A 22,455-nucleotide genomic window follows, 5' to 3' on the forward strand; every position below is an offset into this window, starting at 1 on the left:
AATTTCTGTTGAGATAACATTATGAACCTCTCTGCTTTTGTTTTTGGTGCATGGTGGCATATGCATCACATACCAGTGACTCATCTCGTGAGCTGAGTTAACAATCCATCCTCTCGCTGTCCACCCTGGGTTCAGATGGTGCTCTGACTCCTGATGTTCTTCATGTGGCTTATTTCCATAATGGCTGATGGGAGCTTCGTGGTGTGAATTTAAACCTGGAGTCCGAGTCCGTCAGTGCGTCCTAGTATGAAGCACTGTAATAAGTGCCTCTGTCATGCCTGTGTGTGTACGAGCTGTGTGAGGCCAGCGGCCACCATGCAGTATGGGGCCAGTCGTGCTGTCCATTCATAACCAGCCCCATTTCTTCATGAGAAACGCAGCCTCGGTGGTAGCAGCCCCTGCATTTCCTTGGTACTTGTGTGTTAACCCTGTGGGTGTTGCCGTTCCTTTTACCTGCAGCCTCTCGACGTCATTCCAGGTCCACTAGTGCTCTCTCCACTGCTGAATCTGTTGGGCAGTCAGGTGAACAAGTGCTAACTGCATGACTCCGCCTCTCCATCTTTCCTCCCTCCCCATGTCCGCCTTCGTTGTCATCGTGTCAGCCAGCGCTTGGCATGTGTGTGCCTCATGTTTGCCCTCCTGTGTTGTTCTTTTTTTTAGTTGTTGAATGTTTATGGTTCTGTTCATAGCTTGGTGCTTGACCGCCTGCTTGGCATTGTTTCTCTAGCGTTCATCGTTTCATCGAAACAAAAATCAGGGAAGTACTTCTTTACTCACACCTCCTCCCAAGAAGAGAGCAACCCAGAATAGATGTCACCAAGTCTCCCACGGGAGTGGGGGACAGTCTTTCGTCTCCACAGGCCCTCACTCCAGTATACATTCAGGTGCTAAGTTAATTGTATTACTGTCGGGCCCCAGTTATATTCAGGTACCAGTTCCACACACCTCAGATTACAGCATACATAATTTCACACATATGAAAATAAATATATTGCCCTGAAAGCTTTATAGAAAAGCAGGATTAGGATCCAGGCCATACACAGGCCAGAGGTTGGTCCCATTGCCTGTGAGTGCCAAACTGTCTGTCTCCGCTTCATTTAACACACCAAACCCACTAGCCACAGGTGCAGAGAGTAAGTGTCTAAAGATGCATCCATATGCCACTTTAATTGGCGTCATTTTCATACACTAACAGCCACTAATGGCTAGTTTCTCAACAGAGTCAGCACGCTCTACTAATCCACTTAATAGTGCCAAGGCTTACCTGTTTATCAAGCAAGTTACTTGCCCTTTGGTTCTAAATGAAGGCAGCTGCATGTTTTCACCATGTAGGCTCTGACTGAGTGTGTTCCTCTAAGGACTAGGGGACCAGACTGAGGGCACAGTCCTCTGCATCCATCCCTTGGAACAGTGAGTCTGGAGCACAGGGGTTTGCCTGGTGAAAACAGAAAGCCTGTCATGCTTAGACGGAAGCCAGCATGTCCTCTTTAGATGGCAGTTGACATTCCCTACTCTCTCAGATGACTGACAGTCGCTGTGTGTGGCAAAGCTGTGTGCATCTGGGAAGCACTGAGTACTTGCTTAATTATTATAAGTTTTAATTTTCTGTCTGAAAAGATTCAATATTGCCCTGTAATAAGAATTGCTGGCATGAAATCTACTTGTGTTCTTTTTGTTTCGTTTTTTTAATTTTTGTTTGTTTTTAAGACTTTATGTTTATGCTGGGTAACTTTTAAATGGCTTTTACTGAATTACTCATTTCGTTACTCATAAATTCCCTGCTATCTACCCTTTTTTAATGGAAAAAAAAAAAGTGAGCCAAAATTACTCACAAGGCAGCATGCACATAACCCTAATTCTGCCCCTGCTTCACACTCTAACCAGGGAGCGTTCATGTAGGTGTGAGTTGACTGTCCATGGGCTTTGTAATTCGTATAGCAATAGTAGCTCACCTCCAAAACTTGATGGAATAAGATGACGTTTGTAATCGTCAGCAAGTGCATTAAAAAAGGGGATAGTATGACATACAATTGTTTTTCTTTATTAAAAAATTTGTGACTGTGTATGAGTCTTTTGACTAGCAGTGTTTAAATTATGTTCCCTGCCTGTGGTGGTAGAGGGGTAAATTGTTTTGAATTTGATAATTTAAAATAGCTAAGCAATACTTTATTCTAAAGTTCATCAGTTTTATTGATGATGTCTCGTTTTCTGTCCAAAAGCTTAAATGTATCATTTCATAAGTAAGTCAGTTCGTAGGGCCTGCTCAGCAGGTAAAGGCGCCACGCCTGACAACCTGAATTCTTTATCTGAGACCCACACAGTGAGAACTGGCTCCTGCAAGTTGTCCTCTGACTCCCATCTGAGTACCATAGCCCCTCCCCACAAAATAATCAATAAATTAACATGTAATTTAAGAAGAAGGATCAATCCCTGTAAAGTGCTACATCCCAGCTTATTCTAAATGCTGACATGTGGCGGAGGCAGAGATTTATTTTTCCTTATTAACTCCGGAAGGACATATTTTTTATCTTAACATTTAAGTATTAGAATTTTGATAAATAAACCTTTCCTCAGTGGCCGCTAAGTCCTTCCTGGAATGCATAGCTCCACTGGCTTTCTCCTGCTGGAGCTTTGGTAACGCTGGTCAGCTGGCTTAGTGGGACCTTAACAAGAAAGTCTTGGTTTACCCTGATGAAGAACAGCCCTGGGGCTGGAGAGGCTGCTCCGTGGTTAGGAGCGCTTACCGCTGACCCATGCTGAGCTGCCAGCACCTGTATTAGGCAGCCTTTCACTCCAGCTCCAGGGCATCCGGCACCCTTTTCTGGCCTCTGAGCACATGTGTGACATACACTCCCACAGACACACAGGCATGGACGGACACACACACACACACACACACAAGGTTTTAAATAAGAACTTTAAAATAATTGCTTAAATTGCAAAAACTTATCTTAAGTTTTTTGATTCTTTCTGCCTTTTCTATATAAAATTTATCGGGCTGGTGAGATGGCTCAGTGGGTAAGAGCACCCGACTGCTCTTCCGAAGGTCCAGAGTTCAAATCCCAGCAACCACATGGTGGCTCACAACCATCCACAACGAGATCTGGCGCCCTCTTCTGGAGTGTCTGAAGACAGCTACAGTGTACTTATATATAATAAATAAATCTTTTTTAAAAAAAAAAAATTTATCATTCAAAAATCCTTAAGGGGACTCAGGTAAAATTTATACTGATGATTAATGTTCTAAAAAGAAGCCACTAGCTTTTTGTGGTGTTTATTAGGAAATTTTAGTAAATTTAAACAATAACATTAACTCTTAATAACACTAAGGAAAATTAAGGTCAATGTAATAATTTATCTCAGTTTTACTTTTTCCATCACTTTGTATGAAATCTTGTTCCCCAAACCATGAAACTTGCTTATGTTGGACAAACATCAGGGGCACTTACTTTCCTCTAGAAGAAAAGCTAAATAGACTAAAAGATTCAACCAAAGACCCCATTTACTTCTATAGTAAGTTCTATCATCTGTCTCAAGCCCTTTCAGGAACATAATGTCTAGAACACGCTTCACTTAAAAAATCAAAATACAGAGAAGGAAAAGCCCAAATTGTGACCCATTAGTGTTAAATGTGAGTACCTTAGTCCCTACCACTGGCAGGCAAGTCCCATGCAGTTCAAACTGGCTAGGGAATGTTGGTGTCTCTGTCTTTAGTGGGAGGAGGCAGGACTCCTCGCAGAGAACTGAGATAATGTAAGTAGACTAACAGGTTCTGCTTTTGTTTTCTGAATAGATCGGTTTGGGCTGGGCCAGTCAGGACGAATCCCTGGTTCTGTGAACGCCATGCGCGTCTTGAGTACCAGCACTGACCTGGAAGCAGCAGTGGCCGACGCTCTGGTAAGGGGCACAGGGAGGATGGAATCACAGATACTCATCTGCACTTAATCTTAGCCAAAAGGCCGAGAAGTGATACAGTTACTCACCTGTATATTCTGCCTTAACATAACATGGCCCTCAAGTCAGGTGACTAAGTTGTCTTCTGCACTCTTCTTCCAAAGTGTGTGAGTAGGGCTGGGATGATGGCTCAACCACCAAAGCACAGGCAAGCGTGAGGGCCCGAGTTCAGATGCCAGGTTCAGGGGTGACCTGCCTGTATTCCCAGAAAGCGGAAACGGGGTCCTCTGAGCCAGCTGGCCAGCTAGACTCCATACTAGTACTCTGTAGGATCTCTTGAGAAACCCTGTCTCAAGTGAGCAAGGTTAGGGCAGCCAAGGCAGACCCTTGACGGCCTGCTCACAAACCATATGCATTCACAGGAGAAAAAGAAAAGCTATGTAAAGTTTATTATTATTTTTTCCTCTCACACTTTTTACAACACATAGTCAAATTGGCCTTCCAGGAAACAGCAGCGTCAGGAACCTGACCCTGCTTCTGGGTATTCAGGAAATCTTGACGGCATTGGGCTCCCCACATGTCATCTAGCTATGGCTTTTGTTTTCTGTATATCATAGCTTCTTTTCCCACACTGTTTCCTGGTTTCCACCCCGTTGCCTCTGTTGCTTCACAGGCTTTGATAACAGCCTACGTGTATGACTGTAGCAGTGGGCGATAGAGTCTGCGACCGGAAACTTACATTTATTCTGTTATCTGAATCTGACTTAGGAGAGTCACCCACACACCCCAGAATGGATCAACTTAGTATTTGAGAAAAATAGCTGAGACTGGGGAGCTAGCTAATAAAACACTTGTCGTGGAAGCACAAGGACCTGGGTTAAAGCCCAGAACCTGTGTATAAAGCACCATGTGTGGTAGTGCACCCCAGGCATCCCAGTGCCAGGGAGATGGAATGGCTGGCAACAAAGTCAACAGCATCTGAGGAATGGCACCCCAGTTTGACTCTTTCTCTCTCTCTCACACACACACACACACACACATACTCTCACACACACACAAAGAAAAATTTCCTAAATGTTAAGATTTAGTCTCTAAAGTTGTAAAGCATGGGGGTGGGGGCGGATTTTGCATATTAATTATAATATTTGGGGAAAACATGCCTCCTTTAGTCTGTGGCACAGCAAACATTCCTGTTGGGTCAGCTTATGCTGAACTTGCCTCCTGGCTGGTAGAAAGAGTCTCACACACCTAGGTCGTGTGCCCAGCATTAGAAATACATGCTCTTCAAAATGTTCTCTTTGGTGCCCTACCCACTGCTGTTCTAAGATGTATTCTCTTGTTAGGAAACAAGCAAACATAACAACACTACCCTGCTTTTCAATCTGAAGTTTTGAATTTAGCCTGCGCCACCTGATCAGTGCTTTACTGCCTGTGGCTGCCCGCTTTTGTCACTTTGCATCTCGGCATTGTCTGTTCCTCGAAGTCAGGTTCTTTCCTTAGTGTGCATCTGAGAGGAAGCTGTTAGCCACTCTCAGACTCTCTGCTCAGCAGCCAGCCTGGCCAGCCTACTCATCAGCCTTATGCGCAGAAGGACTTTTTTCTCGCAGGTACCAGAGTGTGTAGTACTGTTCTAACCATAGCTTTAACCTGAATCAAGAGCTGAGACAGAGTCAGGCTCTTTTTCAAGTCAAAGCATCCTGAATGTGCCTTTTATTTATTCAGAGGCCCTAGCAAGTGGTGCTCAGGGGACTAGGAAACAGTGGAACTGAACCCTCAGCTAAAAGGGACTTCCAATTAGAATATATATATATATATATATATATATATATATATATATATATACATATATATGTAGTTATAGTTATTTAAAGCCCACATAAGGGACCATGTGCAAAGTTCTTCAAGGCAGAGTGGTGCTCTAGAGAATCAAACCTTTCTGATTCACTTGAGTTCTTCTCTGGGCCCCAGCTCCCATCCTGTCCTTGTTGCCCTTGCTCCTTTGTCCAACTGTGTCTGGTCTCTCTGAGTGACCTGCTTCTGAAGAGGAAAGTGCCAGAATGGTAGACAATCATTGCCTACAGAATGGAAGCCCTTGGGGTAGGCAGATCTCATAGGGACAAACAACGGGTATGGGAAATCTCAGCGAGACTTCTGCCATGAACCAGAGAGCCTGGGACAGAGCCTGAAGGACTAGGACATGCCATTCAGACCGCAGTCTGCTACAATCTACTCCAAACCGCTTGCTGACCTGTGTTTTTGGTTTGCTAAGAGATGTTGCTATACACTTTTGTTGCCAGAACAATCCCCACATATGCTTCTGACATAATTCTCTATGCTTTTTCCCCATCCTTCAATATTTTCCTGCCTACAGCTGTTAGGAGACGCCAGGAGCAAGGTACCCGTGCTTTAACTTTTGTTTACAACTTTTTTTTTTCTGTTGCAAGTCTATTTCTTTTAGAATTTAGTTGAACACAGCACAAAATGTAGTTGTAGTTAGAGACTGGTCTCAGTGTTTCTGGTAAGCATTCTGATTTGCTGCCGTGTGATGGGGTCCTGTCCCCTCTCTCATCCTTCTGGGAAGGTGCTCTGTTTTTATGTCACTCTGCTCCCTGTCCTTCCTGTGTTTTATTAACTCAATTTGTGTCTATTTTATAATCATAACTTCATGAACAGATCTGTCGACCAACCTTTTCTTATTTTAGGAAATCTGGCTCATATGTGAGTGTAAATCATATAGGTTATCATCTAAATCAAAACTATTTTTAAAGGTGCAAGGGGATGCTGGGAAGAACTTTTGCTGGGACAGAAGGCAGCACTTTCCTGAGCAAGCTGGGATTAAAAATAATTAACATTGCTTGAAAATTAAAACTATTTGTGTGGCTTGAGCCAGTAACTGCATTAGGAAACATATGTGTCAACCTTACCATACTAGGTATGGGTTTAACACACTGTCTTGTATTCAGAGTGTGAGAAGGGAATGAAGGGGGCTATTGTAGTCTACCTTAAAAGAAACCTATTGATGTTAAAAACCAAATGATGCTGTTAACTAAAGTGGCTCATACAGTCTGCGGCCCTTTTGCATAGAATATCTCCACCACTAACAAACATTTCAACTGCAATCTTCTTAAGCAAGCATGATTGTTCAAGCAAGCACATCCATAGACCATGCTTGAGGTAGATTGTTCTGCACTCTGCAGGGGCTGCACGTGTGAGCACAGCTGCAGTGAATTGGTACTTCGTCCTTCAGAGTTTCATTAAACCCTCACACTAGTCAGCTGAGGCAGGTGTAGTGGTTACCCTCCTTGAGAGGAGTCACCAAGGCAGAAACTGACACAGTTGTTCAGCAGTAATACCAGGATTGGCACCAAAATCCATCGGGCTGAAAAAAATCCTCTTTTCCACCACCCCCATATATACAAGACAATTTGTTGTCTTTCTACAAGACAACAAATCCTTCTTCACAAAAATATACAGCATGTCACTTATGTCACCTACCTTGACACTTCTATTTTTAATTCCCTAATTTGTAAGCACAGAAAATGTGTGTGTGTGTGTGTTTCTTTTTATATTTAACTCTGCACTGTAGTTTTTAACGGATGAGTCATGACCGGTTCACCTTCCCACTTCTTCCTTCCCCTGCTCCTCATGGGACATTTTAGAAGAAGCCTGTGAGAAGGAGATACGAGCCCTATGGAATGTACTCTGATGATGACGCCAACAGTGATGCCTCCAGCGTGTGCTCTGAGCGCTCATATGGCTCCAGGAATGGTGGCATTCCCCATTATCTGCGGCAGACTGAAGATGTAGCAGAGGTTCTCAACCATTGTGCCAGTTCCAACTGGTCAGAACGGAAAGAGGGGCTCCTAGGCCTGCAGAACTTACTGAAGAGCCAAAGAACACTGAGGTGAGGACACACATCTCAGTCCCTGTTAGACTCATCATAGGCTTTGAGGTGCCTCTGCCATTATAGAGTCCTTGCAAAGTTCTAGTCACTGAGTCACCCATGTCACCCATGAGGAGACATAGTGCCTGCCACCCAGATGTCTGAAAACATCTAGCAAATCCACGGTCATCTGTTAGGTTGCTTGGACATTTGGTTCCTGACAGGTGCACATCTGACAGGAGCATCCTTTAGATGATGCTCTCTGGGGAGTCAGGTACAGAAAACAACTGTACCTGTAGGCTCACTTCTCCCCAAGGCTCCAGAACTGCAGCAAGTACAAGTCTGTAAGCTCATGTATACATTCATGTGTACAATTTAGGCATACCGAGCAAGTCCTCAGTGAGATAGAGCATTCCCCAAAGCAGCAGCACGCTAGCTTTGTAATGATGATTTCTGGTACCTCCCTTTGGTATTTTATAAAATATTTAAATAACCTAGCATTACACAGATTAAATAAAGGGATGCATTTATACCAAATTTCCTCATATCTCTGTTGTTATTGCCATGCTATTATTTTGTAACTTTTTTGAAATAACAGAGAAATAGCTAAGTATGGTAGTATATGCCTGTAATCTCAGCACTTGGGCATCTGAAGCAGGGGGATCCCTGATAGTTCAAAGCAATCCTGGACCTACATAGTAAGTTTTGGGCCAGTCTAGACTATGGAGTGAGAGCCTATCTCTACCCCTCCCCCAAATAAAAGAAAAAGGATGGAGAGTGGAAGATAAATCTGCTCATTAATTAAGCCTGTTTCCATGTCCTGGGTCTTAAGACCAGTCTGTTACTCGGGTGTGAGTCAAGAGTGCGGAACCTGTAAACACACTGTATCACACCCTTTGAGCATCACTTCAAAGAAAGGCAGGCTTGGTGGGGTTTTGTTTGTTTGTTTGCTTGCTTGCTTGCTTGGTTTTTGTTTGTTTTGATGAATAAATTGTGAGCCTGAATAAGCTGATTTGTGGCCATGGATGAAGAATGTGGTTCATGAACACTGCTACATGTCCAGCTGTAACCCCAACTCAATATCCAGGCTGCCTCTGTCAACCATATTCACCCTTGCTCCCATTAACCCATTCTGTCCATGAAGATGATATGAGAGCTTCTGTCATATCCTTCAAGTACACAGACACCCTAGTGATGCATCCCACACAACATGAGTGTGATTTGTCATGGCTGTTCTTGAAGTCTTGTTGACTGATCCACTTTCTGCTTTCATGGTTTTTACTAGGTCCCCTCTCCCGACTTCCCCCATCCCCCACCCCACCCAGCAATGGCCCTTAAGAACCTGCTAGCCCTGATCACCTTTAGATTACCGAAGGATCATTGAGGCATCTGGATCTCAGGTGCCTGAAGAAGTGGATTGTTCTGGTGTGACCAGAAAGAGAACAGTTCTTTCCAACCTTGATGTGAAAGGGGGATGAGAGAAGGCAGGAGACACCAGCGTGCACTGAGGATTTTCATGGTTCTAGCGTTAGCCATTTTCTTGTACAGTCCTCAGCTACGTGGCATAGTGCTTATCCTCAGTTCCCAGCTGAATGAAAAGGTACAAGGACTCCACTGTACTTAGAGAAGAGTGTAAGTATGTGGTCCAGTGAGATGCACAGTGGATAATGGTACTCACTGCCCAGCCTGGCAACCTAGTTCGGTCCTTGGGCCTGTATAGAAGGAGAGAACTTTCCTCCACAGTTTGTCCTGTAACCCTTACACACACCCATAGTGGACACACACACACACACATACACAAATAGCCTAGCAGGTAGAAAATTGACTTGGACTGAAGTAAGGGAACTTGGTTCATACCTGTCCACTTCTGGTAGCACGGAATAGATAGCAACCAAGTGTGTTTCCTCACACTAAAATGAAACTGAGACGATGCCTCTGAGAGTCTCAATTTCATCACCAATTAGGAAAGATAATTCATTTGAGACAGTTTTTTTAATTACATAACTAAAGATTAGGTAAAGGGCTTTTAATCTCTTGCACTGGTAATGTTACATATTAAACTCACTTATTTCCATTTTTTTCTCCACTAGTCGAGTAGAATTGAAGAGACTGTGTGAGATTTTCACCCGAATGTTTGCCGACCCTCACAGCAAGGTAACCAGGCCTTAAGTATATTCTGTGTGCATGCCTGTGCAAACTGTGTAATACACCCCAGAACTGAGAAAGAATTTCCCAACAGTCTGCATTAACATCTTCCAAAGTGTAATTCTTGGAAACTTACATGACCATCAGTTTCAAATTAAGTGTGCCTCAAATAAGGAATGTCATGAAAGGAATCAGATGGAGTCTTTTATTCCATTAGCAGGAATTTATGTCTATCTCCTTCAGCCAGTGTGCTAGGTTCTAGAATATAATATAGTATATTTTTAAAATGTTACAGTAGTGGGAAAATATATATGGTTACTTTGGTATCTCAGGTAGAATTTATTTATATACTTTTTACATTTATGTTTTATGTATTTATATTTATATATATTAAATATAGTATCTATTTGTTGCCTTTACTATAAAACCAAATTCAGCTATTTCTTCTGATGGAATCTGGCTGTTCCTAAGAACTTGGTAGATGGAGTTCTGCTAGGTAGTACTTCTGCCTTTTGGGATACCAACCTTTAAGGACTGCCTTTTCAACAAGAGACTCCTTCCTCTCCCTAATCTTTCTCAGAAACCCCACCAGGGGTAGTGTTGAAAGGGGGCCTCTTTTAAAAAGTCCCTTGGATTTCACTTTATTTTAGCTAGTAAGTGCTAGTGATATCTAAAGAGTAAGAAAATGGAGAAATGAGAGAGAGAGCGCTAAGGGGTTAAACACCAGAAAGATCCTAGAGTGTGGGAATGGATAGGGACTAACTTCATGTGGACAGGATTGTACCTAGTAAAGGTAGTCTCTTCCAAGTCATACTGGAGAATAAAGCCTGCGATGAGCAGAGAGTCCAGCAGCTTCCTTTCTCCTTCTTTCCTACTCTTGCTTTCTCATAGGAATTATCCTTGAAGTAGTAAATAGCCATCCACCCATCTATTGATTCACTCATTTACCCATCCGTTCATCCAGCCATCTGAGCCAGCCATCTGTCCACTAACTACTATCTTCCTATCCATTCATCTGTCTGCTTAACTAAAGTCATCACCCTAGCCCTCTATTCACCCATGTACCCACCCTCCATCCATTCACCCCGTCATTCAGTATTTCTTGAATTGCTTCCATGAGCTAGGGATATAGAAAAACAAGGTGAAACAAGAGCCACAGGGTACTTCTCCTCCCTCTTGTTCTGCAACAATACTCACTCTATCAGCTATGAAGGCCTTCCGGAAAGGACAACATCAATCAAGGTGTCAATTTTAAGCCCCCAAAAGACTGAGGTTAAAGTCCAAATATATAACCAAAGATCTTAACCATCAATTTTTTTCTCTATGGAACTATTAAGAGTGATACAATTTAAACCATAAGTATAACATAACTGGTAAGAGTTATACCATAAGGGATATTATGTTAGATGGTTTCACATTGATGAACTTTCTGTTACCCATTACCTCTAGATTGCTGATTCAGAAGCAGAATGTGAGGATAAAGAAGGAAATTTGTTTCCATCAGAAGGCTCTTGTCCAGTGAGTTGGAGGTCTCAGTTTAGTTCATATTCTTAGCTGCCTGAGCCAAGCTAGGAATTCCCACTTATCTATCAGAGCTCGCTGACTTCCTGAGATGTCACTGGAGACCCCTTGTGGTGAATAGTTGCTGTGATAGAATTGAAGAGTGTGGGGTGGGTGTCCCAGTGTAGCACTAGGTTGGGGAGCCTGGTGCCACTTCCTTCCCTGACACAGGCTTAGGGATGCTCCACTCTGCACTCTGCTTTACCTCGAGTGGCAGCAGTAACTACGTAGTGGCCTGAGAATTCACAGGAGTTGTCAGTAGCTCCTCTTAAAACCTTATTCTTAACAGCTCAAATTGGTGCACATCAAATTACTTGACAAAAGTCAATGGTCACAGAAACATGAATAGGGCTTCTACCCCTTGACACCCTGTAATGGTATGTTGAATGCTAGGGAATGAGTCAGAATAGTATATAACCAGGACAAGACACCACCACCCCTGTCTCTCTCTGTCTTTCGTTCTCTCTCAGAAAACTCTCCAGGATTAAACTCTAAAACATTTATTTCTCTCTGTGCTGACAGTTATGGGTTTATATTGAGGGAGAACAGAGTATCTTATCAGTTCGTAGCTTTTTCAGGAAAGGAACTGCATGAAACTGGTATTACTTTGCTGTGGACTAACATGGAATTTGTTTTGTTGCATGGCCTGGTGTGCGGTGGAATTCACAACAGAGAGTAAGTGTCAAGTATGCCCTCCCCACGCCCCTGTCCCAAGCCCATCCCCATATTCTGCTGTGTGTTTCCTCTTAAGATGGGAGCTGTAGTTAACCTGAGTGGCAAGACTGGGCTAGGCCAGCTCGGGCAGGCATTTGAAACCTTCTCAGGCTGTGGAGGAAGCCATGAAGGCAGGGTGTGAGGTGTTTGGTTTTCTCTTGTGCAGGTTTTCAGTATGTTTTTGGAGACCCTCGTGGATTTTATAATCATTCATAAGGATGACTTGCAAGACTGGCTCTTCGTCCTTCTCACACAACTCCTTAAGAAAATGGGAGCAGACTTACTTGGATCTGTGCAAGCAAAAGTTCAGAAGGCTCTAGATGTCACCAGGTGAGCACCCAGTCTTACTGCAGTAGGAGTCTTGGCCATAGTTTTAGTCCTCATTTTGTTTGTTTTTCAAGACAGAGTTTCTTAATGGTGTCCTGGCTGTCCTGGAACTTGCTCTGTAGACCGGGCTGGCTCTAACTCTGAGGTCTACCTGCCTCTGCCTCCTGAATGTTGGGATTAAAGGCAGCACCGGTACCACCAGGCTTGTGGTTTTAGTCTTTACACAGTTCCCCTTGCTTACAGGTTACCTTTGAGTTGCTGATATTTTATGAATGCCTATGAAATGTATAGAACTTAAAAAATTCCCTTTCTTTTATAAAAAAATAACATTTAGAGAGGTTAATATGTAGAATATTTGTTTATATCTCTCTGAAGTTCTATTTGAATACTTCAATTTTTTTTGTAACTTGCCTCAGAGATTTAGTGTAATATATGATGTAGAGATCTTGTTGGACTGTAAACTGTCTCTGAATCAACAGTTCTGGGGCTAGAGAGGAGACGCAGTTGGTGAAGTCTCATGCATGCATGAGGACCTGATTTTAAGTCCCAGCACTCTATTTGCACTGTAATCCCAGCAGTGGGGAAGTGGGGACAGGAGAATGCTTGAGCTTGCTGATCAGTCAGCCTGACCAAATTGATGATGAGCCTCGATTCAGCAGGAGTCCCTGGCTCAAAATATTAGATGACAAGTGATAGAGGAAGAGACCTAATGTTGACTGCTGGTCTCCACATGCGATTGTGTGCACCTTCTATGTGCATGTGGGTCTGTCTGTGTATGCATACATGTGCATGTGTGTTTGTGTCCTGAAAAAAGTGATACGGAAATAATACTGAATGCACACACATACAGAAATAGACAGTTCCTCAGCTCAGAGTTTGAGAATAGTAACCATCTTTGTAGCTCGTCTGGCTGTTACCGTGACTCAGAAACACTTGGGAATTGTGCTACTCCGCAGAAGCCTGGTGCTTGCTGTGCAGTTGAGGGGCGTTAGCATGCCTGGACTAGAAGAGAATGACAGTATCTAAAGATACTCACTGTGATCTGGCTGATTTGGTAGAAGATAGAGGCCAAAGTGTGATTCATAGATCTCTGAAAAGAACAAGCAAGTGATTCCCAGGTATTCGGAAGCTATTACCACAGCAGTACCTTTCATAGAACCCAGGGTTCACAGACTTGGACAAACCCCAGGTGTCCTGGGGTTTTCACGAGGAAGGACTCAGAGGTAACATGGTTTTTTAACAGTGAGAAACAGAAGCCGTGCTGACTTGCCTAAGGTCACAATTGGTTGCCTGTACTCAAACTCTGAGCTGAGAAACTATTTCTGTATATGTATGTGCAATCATTAGTTATTTCTGTATTAATTCTTATTTCTGGACACACACATATGCACACACACACACATTAGTTATTTCTGTATTAATTATTTCTTATTTATTTCTGGATACACACATGCACGCACACACACACGATGGGAGGAAAATAGAATTGTGATCTCTGTTAGCTTCTTTTCCTTGATGCCCTTTCTTGTAAGAGTCTTAATTTTAGGTGGCACAGATTATTCAGTGCTTGCTCCACAAGCATGAGGACCGGAGAAAGCTCTGGGTTCAAATAGTAGATCCCATCTCAGTAAATAGAGTGATCAAGGAAGAAACTCAGCACAGTCACACACATGCACAAACAAAAAACAAACCGAAAAACTTAATCTCAATTAAATGTGTATGTCTAAGGCATTTGTTTCCCCTGCCCAATTCCCCACTCACTCAACTGCTATGCATACCTTGGTGCAGGTCCCAGAGGATAGTAGAGGTTATCAGTGATTATTCACTATGAGCACCTTGCTCCATTGTTGTAATCTGCCCCAGTTCCTCGCCTCTAGAGATGCCTACCAACAGGCACATTTCTTGCCTGAACACACTGACATGCCTCTGTCTTCTGGGGCAGAAGCAGGAAAGGTTGAAGCTGAAGCTACAGAGAGCTATCTGTAGCTTCAACTCTCACAGCTTCCAGTTGTAGAAAACAAGGATGCTCTTGGGCCAGTTTGGTTACTTCAGGGGTTAGGGGAACTCCAAGGCTTTGCCCGTGATTGTCAGGTGCTCTACCACTTAGCTTAAATTTACTTTATAAGTAATTATGATTAAAATACCAGTTTGTAATATGTTTCCCTTTATAAAACTTTATAGTTTTCTTGTGTTATTTCTTCTAATTTCCACTTGTGTCTTGGAACACTTGATAATATTTCTTCCTCTGTTGAAGATTCAAACTTGCATCCTTAGTCTCTTACCATACCTCTGTAGGAAGAGTCTCTTAGATCTCCGTAGAGAACCTTGTCTGTCACTCACTCCCAGACACTCAGCTGCCTTGTCTTTCCTGCGATGAAGATGTCACAGCCCAGTACCTCTGTTATGCAATTTTAAATTAGCAGTAGTGATTGCTACACCATAAGAATAAAAGGTGGTGACGCACGCCTTTAATCCCAGCACTTGGGAGGCAGAGGCAGGTGGATTTCTGAGTTCGAGGCCAGCCTGGTCTACAAAGTGAGTTCTAGGACAGCCAGGGCTACACAGAGAAACCCTGTCTCAAAACAAACAAACAAACAAACAAACAAACAAACAAAAGAATAAAAGGATTGCGTTTTGCTAGCCAAAAGATCACTTGGTTAGATCAGGCATGTACAGTGGCTATGAGGCATGGGCTTAATCACAGGCTTGAGTCAAGGAAAGGGGTTCCTTGGGCCCGGGGCATCCCTATGAGTCATAGCTGGGTAGAGAAGTTCCCAGCACTGAGCACCACACAAACATTTATCTGTGGTGACCGCAAGAGGCTCACCTGCACTTATAGGACTGGAGGATACCTGCTTAGCTTCCACAGAGTGAGCTCCAAGTGACCTAGTACAGATAGAAAGATGGGGCCTGAGAATCACCAGTTCTCCAGTAAGCAGTATTCAGGACAGGGGGAGCAGGTAGGAGTCCACCTGCTTGCCTGTGTTCTCTGCCTAGCTAGACTTCAGTTTTAAATTAGCTACACACAGTTTTCCATATAGAAATATTAATATTTATATAAACTGAAAAGTTTTATATATATATATATATAAACATATGTGTGTGTATATATATATATACATATGAATGTACTTTTGTATATATTAATCTACAGCAGGATTAAACATATGAACTTGTTTTTATCCTAGGGATTCCTTTCCATTTGATCAACAATTTAACATTTTGATGAGATTTATTGTGGATCAGACTCAAACTCCAAACCTCAAGGTTGGTGACTGTTCATGTAATTCAACACCTGTCATTTATGGTTGCTTTTCAAGTCCCTTTTCCCTCTGTGGCTTGTTTAGAGATTCTGGAGAGCTAGGAGCATCTCTGTTCAGCCCTCTGTGAATGTGTTCTTATTTCTTCTGGTCCCAAATGGCTAGTTCCTTTGGTAGGCAGATGCCTACTGTTAGAATCTACCAGAATAATTATGCCATATTTTATTTCTGCCAACAGTGTCAGTAGCGTTAGTTGTTCTATGTCCTTGCCAAATGTGCGTTTGCCTTTTCACAGTTGAGCCTGTAACTGGGAAAGGTATTCTGATGTGGCGAGGTCAGTACAGTGTTAGAATAGTTTTTTAATAGTAACGTTCTCTGAGACAGGTAGAAAGTCACACCTGTAATGACAAGACAGCTCAGTCATGTTACTACACAAAGAAAGGAGGCTGTGTGTGCTCATATGTAGTCTGTTTCTTGACCACTGACTTATCTTGAGGCTCTAGGAAAGGTCTCATAGATAGTAGCCTCCTTCTCCTGAGAACAAAAACTAATGGAGAAACTGGGGCGGAGTATGAGATGGGGGATGGGAATTGCCTGTCAGGTCCTGGCCCAGAATGTTTACAGAACAGGCTGCAAGGCTGAGCTTGGCCTTCTGGCCAGTGGGAAAGCTATTGTCTTTGAGAATCTAGGAGCACGGATGTGGAGTAGACCTGTCAGTGCGTGTATAAACTTCATCAGGGACAGAGGGGAAGTTCCCCCTTCGTGGCGTTCGCTTTTCGTCTGACTGCCAGACAAGAATTCTATTCAAAGATTGTGACAGCCAATGCTTAACATTTATAATCATTGGTCTTTCAGGTCAAAGTGGCAATCCTGAAATACATCGAATCTCTAGCCAGACAGATGGACCCCACAGATTTTGTAAATTCCAGTGAAACAAGACTTGCTGTTTCTAGGATCATAACATGGACTACAGAACCAAAGAGTTCAGACGTGAGAAAGGTATGTTCACAGAGCTGAAGCAAGACTCCAGGCTTTCCTTAGCTAGGCATACACATCCCCTGGAAGTATGTGTACTGCCCCACATCCACCTAGCTGTGTCACCACGGCTGTGCGGTAGTGCTTCTCTATCCTGCTCTGCCCATCTGCAGTCTGATGGAGCAACTGTGGGATAAATAGCAAAGCTTTAGTAGTTGTGTGTTTGCTGGCACTGTGCTCTGATGAGGGATGGGCAGATCTGGGGCTCACTGTGCCTGGGAGTGAAAGGTAGTTTTAACCTAGCCCTGTGTTCAATATGTGGCTGAGGATGCCCTTCAACTACTTTTTAACAAAAGGATTTAAAATTTTTTATGTGCTTGGGTGTTTTGCCTGCATTTATGTCTGTGTAGCATGTTTGTGCCTAGTGCCTACCAAGGTCAGAAAAGAGAATCAGATGCCCTAAAACTGGAGTTCTGGAGGCTGTGAGCCACCATGTAAATGCTGGCAACCAAGTGGTGATCCTCTTGTAAGAGGAACAGATGGCTGGGTGTGGTGGCGCACACATTTAATCCCAGCACTCGGGAGGCAGAGGCAGGAGGATTTCTGAGTTTGAGGTCAGCCTGGTCTACAAAGTGAGTTCCAGGACAGCCAGGGCTATACAAAGAAACCCTGTCTCAAAAAAACAAAAAAAAAAAAAAAAAAGAGGAACAAGTGCTCTTAATCACTGAGCCATCTCAGTAGCCCCTTTATTATTTTTGACTTGTGTTTGTTTGTTATGTGGGCATGAGCATGTCTGAGTATAGGGACCCTGGGAGATCAGAAAAAGCCCTCATCCTGGAGTTGGAATTCCAGTTTAGGCCTCTGCTTGGGTCCTCTGCCAGAACACTATGTACTCTTAATTCTTAATACCCCTGCCCCATCCCTATGACCTTGAACTTTGGTCCTCCAGCCTTTACTTTCCAAGTGCTGAGATTGCAGGCCTGTGCTACTGCATACAGCTTATGTTACTTTGGGGATCAAGCCTAGGGCCACATTCGTGCTGAGCAAGCAGCTTATCAGCTGAGCCCTACTCATGGCCCCTTTGAAGCATTTTAAACCAATATAGGCTGATAGAGCTCAGACTCATTAACTTCCTTTTTTTTTTTTTTTTTTTTTTTTGGGGTTTTCTGAGACAAGAGTTTTTCTGTGTAGCCCTGGCTGTCCTGGAACTCACTCTGTAGACCAGGCTGGCCTCGAACTCAGAAATCCGCCTGCCTCTGCCTCCCAAGTGCTGGGATTAAAGGCGTGCACCACCACACCCGGCTAACTTCCAATATTTTTTAATATTTCCTTTGTTTCATTTTTAGCTCCATTTTTCAGGGATGTTTCACTCTGCAAGGAGAAGGGAGTTTTAGTATTTAAGGTATTTTTTCAAAACGAAAAGCAAACTCACAGCATTCAAAGGGTATTGCCTAACAGACTGTGACTGCTGGAAGCCTCCCAGAGATACCCAACTATTACCTGGCGTGGCTACTTCAACATTAACCTTTTCCTTGTGTAAGTGTGCCAGCTAGATGTCAGTGGTCACTAGACCTTTTCCAGGGCACTGTATTGGTGGAAAGTAATAGAGAATGTTACCTGGAAACAAGTTTGCTGCTTGGCCTCCTTTTGGCTTCTGCCTGTGCAGCTGAGCAAGGCATTTAATCTCATGAGTTTCTTGTCTTTGAGAGGCTGACAATACTTAGCTGGGGCATCGAGAGCAGCCTTGATTTCAGTAAGAAAAAGATCCTGTTAGATCTTTTGCTGTTGTCTAAGGGTTGTTTGGGATTTGTTGCTGTTGAGAAACAAGTTGAGAACCAAGCTCTTTCCAGTACTTAGGAAGTCATATTATATATGAAAGACCATCTAATAAAGGCAATAGAATTTTTCCCGTTAAATTTGTTTGTTTCCTCCGGGCAGTGGTGGTGCATGCCTTTAATCCCAGCACATGGGAGGCAGAGGCAGGCGAATTTCTGAGTTTGAGGCCAGCCTGGTCTACAGAGTGAGTTCCAGGACAGCCAGGGCTACACAGAGAAACCCTGTGTCTCGAAAAAAAACAACAAAAAAAACAAAAAATTGTTTGTTTCTGTCTTGTGTGTGAGTATGTGCATGTGAGATGCTAGAACTCAGATCCAATGCCTTGGAAGGCTGGCAAGGCTCTCTACTCCTGTGCTGTATCTCCAGCCCTTAGTTTTTTGAGACAGAGCTTGATGAAATTCACATTGGCTTAGCACTTTTGATTTCCTGCCTCCTTTTCCCAGTGCTGGGTTACAGTGTGAACCCCTAAGTCCAGCCATAGTATTTAATTGCATGTTCCTCATTAACAATTCTCGATGCTGTATGTCTGCTTATTTTGTGTGATTCTCTCTGTCAAATGTTAAAGCTGGTGTCACTTTTCGGTGGGCTAGCCAGGGACCTTTCACAAGTGCTTGGTGATTCCTTGGCTTTATCAGGTTTTGAGAAATGTGAGCAATGGAGGCATGGCAAAGAAACCTAGGAAGAGTAGACACACTGTTCAACGCATCCAGAAAAGTATGCAGGTCTCTGAAGGGTGACATTTCTAAATGACTTAAGAGCAAGATGGCTCAGCGGGTAAAGGCTCTTGCCACCAAGCCTAATGAACTGGGTTTGATTCACGAAACCCATGTGGTAGAAGAAGAAAAATGTCTCTTACAAGTTGTTCCTGGTTCCCACATAATGTTGTAGTACATGTGCACCTCACCACACACATACACACACAAGTGTTAATGTAAAATATGTGTGTGTTTGTGTGTATATATATATATATATATATATACATATATATATATATATATATATGTATGTATGTGTGGGAGCAAGCCTAATCTAAAACCTAAGAGTTGACTGTGAACTTAACCATGACTGCTTCTCATGTCTCACTTCGGCTTCTGATTGCCCTTCATATCACAGGAAGCAAGACTTCTCCTCCTCTCACGAAGGATTGTGATTAACTAAGACACCCAGCAAAGATCAGGGTACTGAGGTCTCACTGTCCCTGACTTCTGACTCAGGGGCCTCAGCCGTGATGAAGCTTTACTTTGAGCCAGCAGACAACCTCCACTGACTGTTTCCTCTTTCTAATGCACCCTCCCCTCTTCTGCTCACCAGTCCCAGCGTCAGCGTAGTCGAGCAGGGGAGGATGTCCCTGGTAGGTCAGTTCCCACCTGTTCTGGGCCTGGAGAAGGAAACTTGGAAGAAAGTTGTAAACAGGTAGATGGAGCCCATATACTAACCCCAAGCACACACTCTGTCCACCTTCACATTGTCCACATCAGTTGCCCCCTGTGAGGCCACTGAGAATTACCATTAATATGATGGCATGTGATTCTTTCTGTGTGCCTGGTTTGATGTTGGTTCCTGATTAACTACCTTCCCAGTGAATGGTTTCTAAGTGTTGCTCACTACCGTATCAAATGGAACAGCAAGGGGAGTATCGTAGTATCTAGGACTCAGGCAGACACCTTTACCCAAGCTGGGGCCCAGCGCCCATGGATCAAGGTGCTGCTGCCATGCAGAGGAAGTGGGAACAAGAAGATCCCTGGGGATGCTGAGCCAGCTAGCCTAGTCTGCTTGGCAAGCTCCAGTCCACTGAGTGATGCTGTCCAAAAAACAAGGTGGGCAGCACCTGAGAAACAACCTGGAGGTTATCCTCTGGCCTTCATGTGAACCCACACATACAAACACACATAATTTTTTTTCAAAGTACCTTGTCTTCAATGGTTTTGTAAAGGAGATTTACTCTTCTCAGTAAATTAGAAACTTTGTGTCCTTCCGTTTTCCCACATTAGAAGTTTTTACAACTGAATAGTATCAACACTGAAGCATATATTAAAGTTTAATTTATGACCTGCCTGCTTGGAAGAAGTCCTTTCTTTTGTAAAGTGTACAGCTGGCAGGCAGATGATGGTCCAGGAGTTCTCAGCAGACAGTGAGTTTTGAAGAACCTTTTACCTACTCCTGAATTCTACTAGAAAGGAACAAACGAGAATCACTCGGGCTGAAGAGATAACTCAGAGGTTAAGAGCACTGACTGCTCTTCCAGTGGTCCTGAGTTCAATTCCCAGAAACCACATGGTGGCTCCCAACCATCTATAATGGGATCTGATGCCCTTTTCTGGTGTGTCTGACAGCTACAGTGTACTCATATAAATAAAATAAATTTAAAAAAGAAAATTGAGAATCACTCTTAAGATTCCATTTGACCCTGAAATTACCGGGCCATAACAACTTCTAAATTGTCTACTAGAAAAAGCTAGCAAGGGGCTGTGGAGATGCTTCAGTGGGCAAAGTGCTTGTATAATTGTGAGGGAGGGCCTGAGTTCAGATCCCCAGCACCCATGTGAAGAAGCATGGCAGAACATGCTTAAGATGCCAGAGGAGCGGAGGCAAGCAGGTCCCCAGAACTCACTGGCCAGCCAGCCTAATCAAATCAGAAATGCATGCTACACACACACACACACACACACACACACATACACGTTAGTAACACTTGGAAAATTTTATCAGGCTACCTTAGCGGTTCTGGCAGTGGTAGAGGCTGTGCAGGGGCATGTGTGAGTATGTTGTGTGTCTTTTCCACTTTCTGAGCTAGTAAGCATGAATTATACCCCGTGTTTTCACAAATGTTCTTTAAGTAGTTTAGTATTTGAAAGTGACCTTTTTGTTTGTTTTTGAGACGGAATATTACTATCTAACTTGGCTGCTAGCCTTAAACTTATAGAGCTCCTCCTGCTTCTGTCTCCCAAGTGCTGGGTAGAATTATCCTCCAGTGTAATCATCTTGATAGTAATGGCAGATATTATCTCTCTTTCTCGCTTGCTTGGATTCCAGTATTTTCAGTTCTCAGTAAATCACAGAGTTTAGGGACATAGCAGTCTCATTGTCAAAGTTTGATTTGAAATATTTTTAAAACATATTCTCAAGTTATATTTTTAATTTCTGAAGTTTTGATCTCAGAAAAAGACTGTACTTTGTAACCATCTTTAAGCCAAAGTTTGACTTTTGAGGACTGAAAAGGTGGCTCACAACTGCCTGTACCTCCAGCTCCAGGAGATACAAACGCCGCCTTCTGACTTCTGCAGACATATGCATATATGTTCTCATGTGTGTACATACACATAATCACACACCCATACACAGGGGAAAGGGAATAAAAATAAATATTTTTAAAGTAAAGGGGGCCGGAGAAAGGACCCAGCAGTTAAGAGCACTTACCTGCTCTTGCAGACCCCAGTGCCCACATTAGGTGGATCACAACCACCTGTAATTCCTACCCCACAGGATCTGACACCCTCTTCTGGCCTCCGTAGGTGCACAAGCATGCACACAGCATATGTATACACACATTCACACACTCACTAAATACATGTGTGTTTTAAATTTAGCATTGGAATTATTTGAAAAGCCTAATGAGTTAGAATTTAAAGGTCTTACTGTGTGCTTTCTTTCCTGAGATAAAAGTAAATCTTCATAAATAGGCAAGTATTTGCACATTGCCTAGGGCTACAAGCCTACTGTTCTTAAAAAATGCTGTTTTTTATTAGTATCATGAAAATCTTCAAGTTATTTTGAGGCATTACATGTGCATTATTCTGGGAGGAAATATGGTCTCTTAAAAACACTGGCACATTTCACAATGAAGAAAGACTGTTCCAGAAT

The 22,455-nt window shown here is 43.1% G+C and overlaps 1 protein-coding gene across 33 annotated transcripts in view; it reads left to right on the forward strand.

Annotated features, from left to right (window-relative positions):
• Clasp1 (cytoplasmic linker associated protein 1) overlaps positions 1-22,455 on the forward strand; it is a 207,252-nt gene that overhangs the window by 142,978 nt on the left and 41,819 nt on the right. For 10 of the 33 annotated variants that reach the window (XM_085840310.1, XM_085840351.1, XM_085840361.1 and 7 more), the window contains 9 exons: positions 3,794-3,897; positions 6,266-6,289; positions 7,554-7,798; positions 9,868-9,931; positions 11,372-11,440; positions 12,363-12,526; positions 15,712-15,790; positions 16,639-16,782; positions 19,906-20,007. In XM_085840310.1, the coding sequence (XP_085696436.1) occupies positions 3,794-3,897; positions 6,266-6,289; positions 7,554-7,798; positions 9,868-9,931; positions 11,372-11,440; positions 12,363-12,526; positions 15,712-15,790; positions 16,639-16,782; positions 19,906-20,007 (995 nt within the window). Of the gene's footprint in view, positions 1-459; positions 523-3,793; positions 3,898-6,265; positions 6,290-7,553; positions 7,799-9,867; positions 9,932-11,371; positions 11,441-12,362; positions 12,527-15,711; positions 15,791-16,638; positions 16,783-19,905; positions 20,008-22,455 lie in introns of all 33 variants that reach the window. The other 23 variants (XM_085840439.1, XM_085840471.1, XM_085840465.1 and 20 more) reach the window with 6 other exon arrangements.

The sequence above is a fragment of the Mus caroli genome, unplaced genomic scaffold (genome assembly GCF_978045245.1).
Source record: "Mus caroli unplaced genomic scaffold, Mus_caroli_1 scaffold_1, whole genome shotgun sequence".
Classification (NCBI taxonomy): Eukaryota; Metazoa; Chordata; class Mammalia; order Rodentia; family Muridae; genus Mus; species Mus caroli.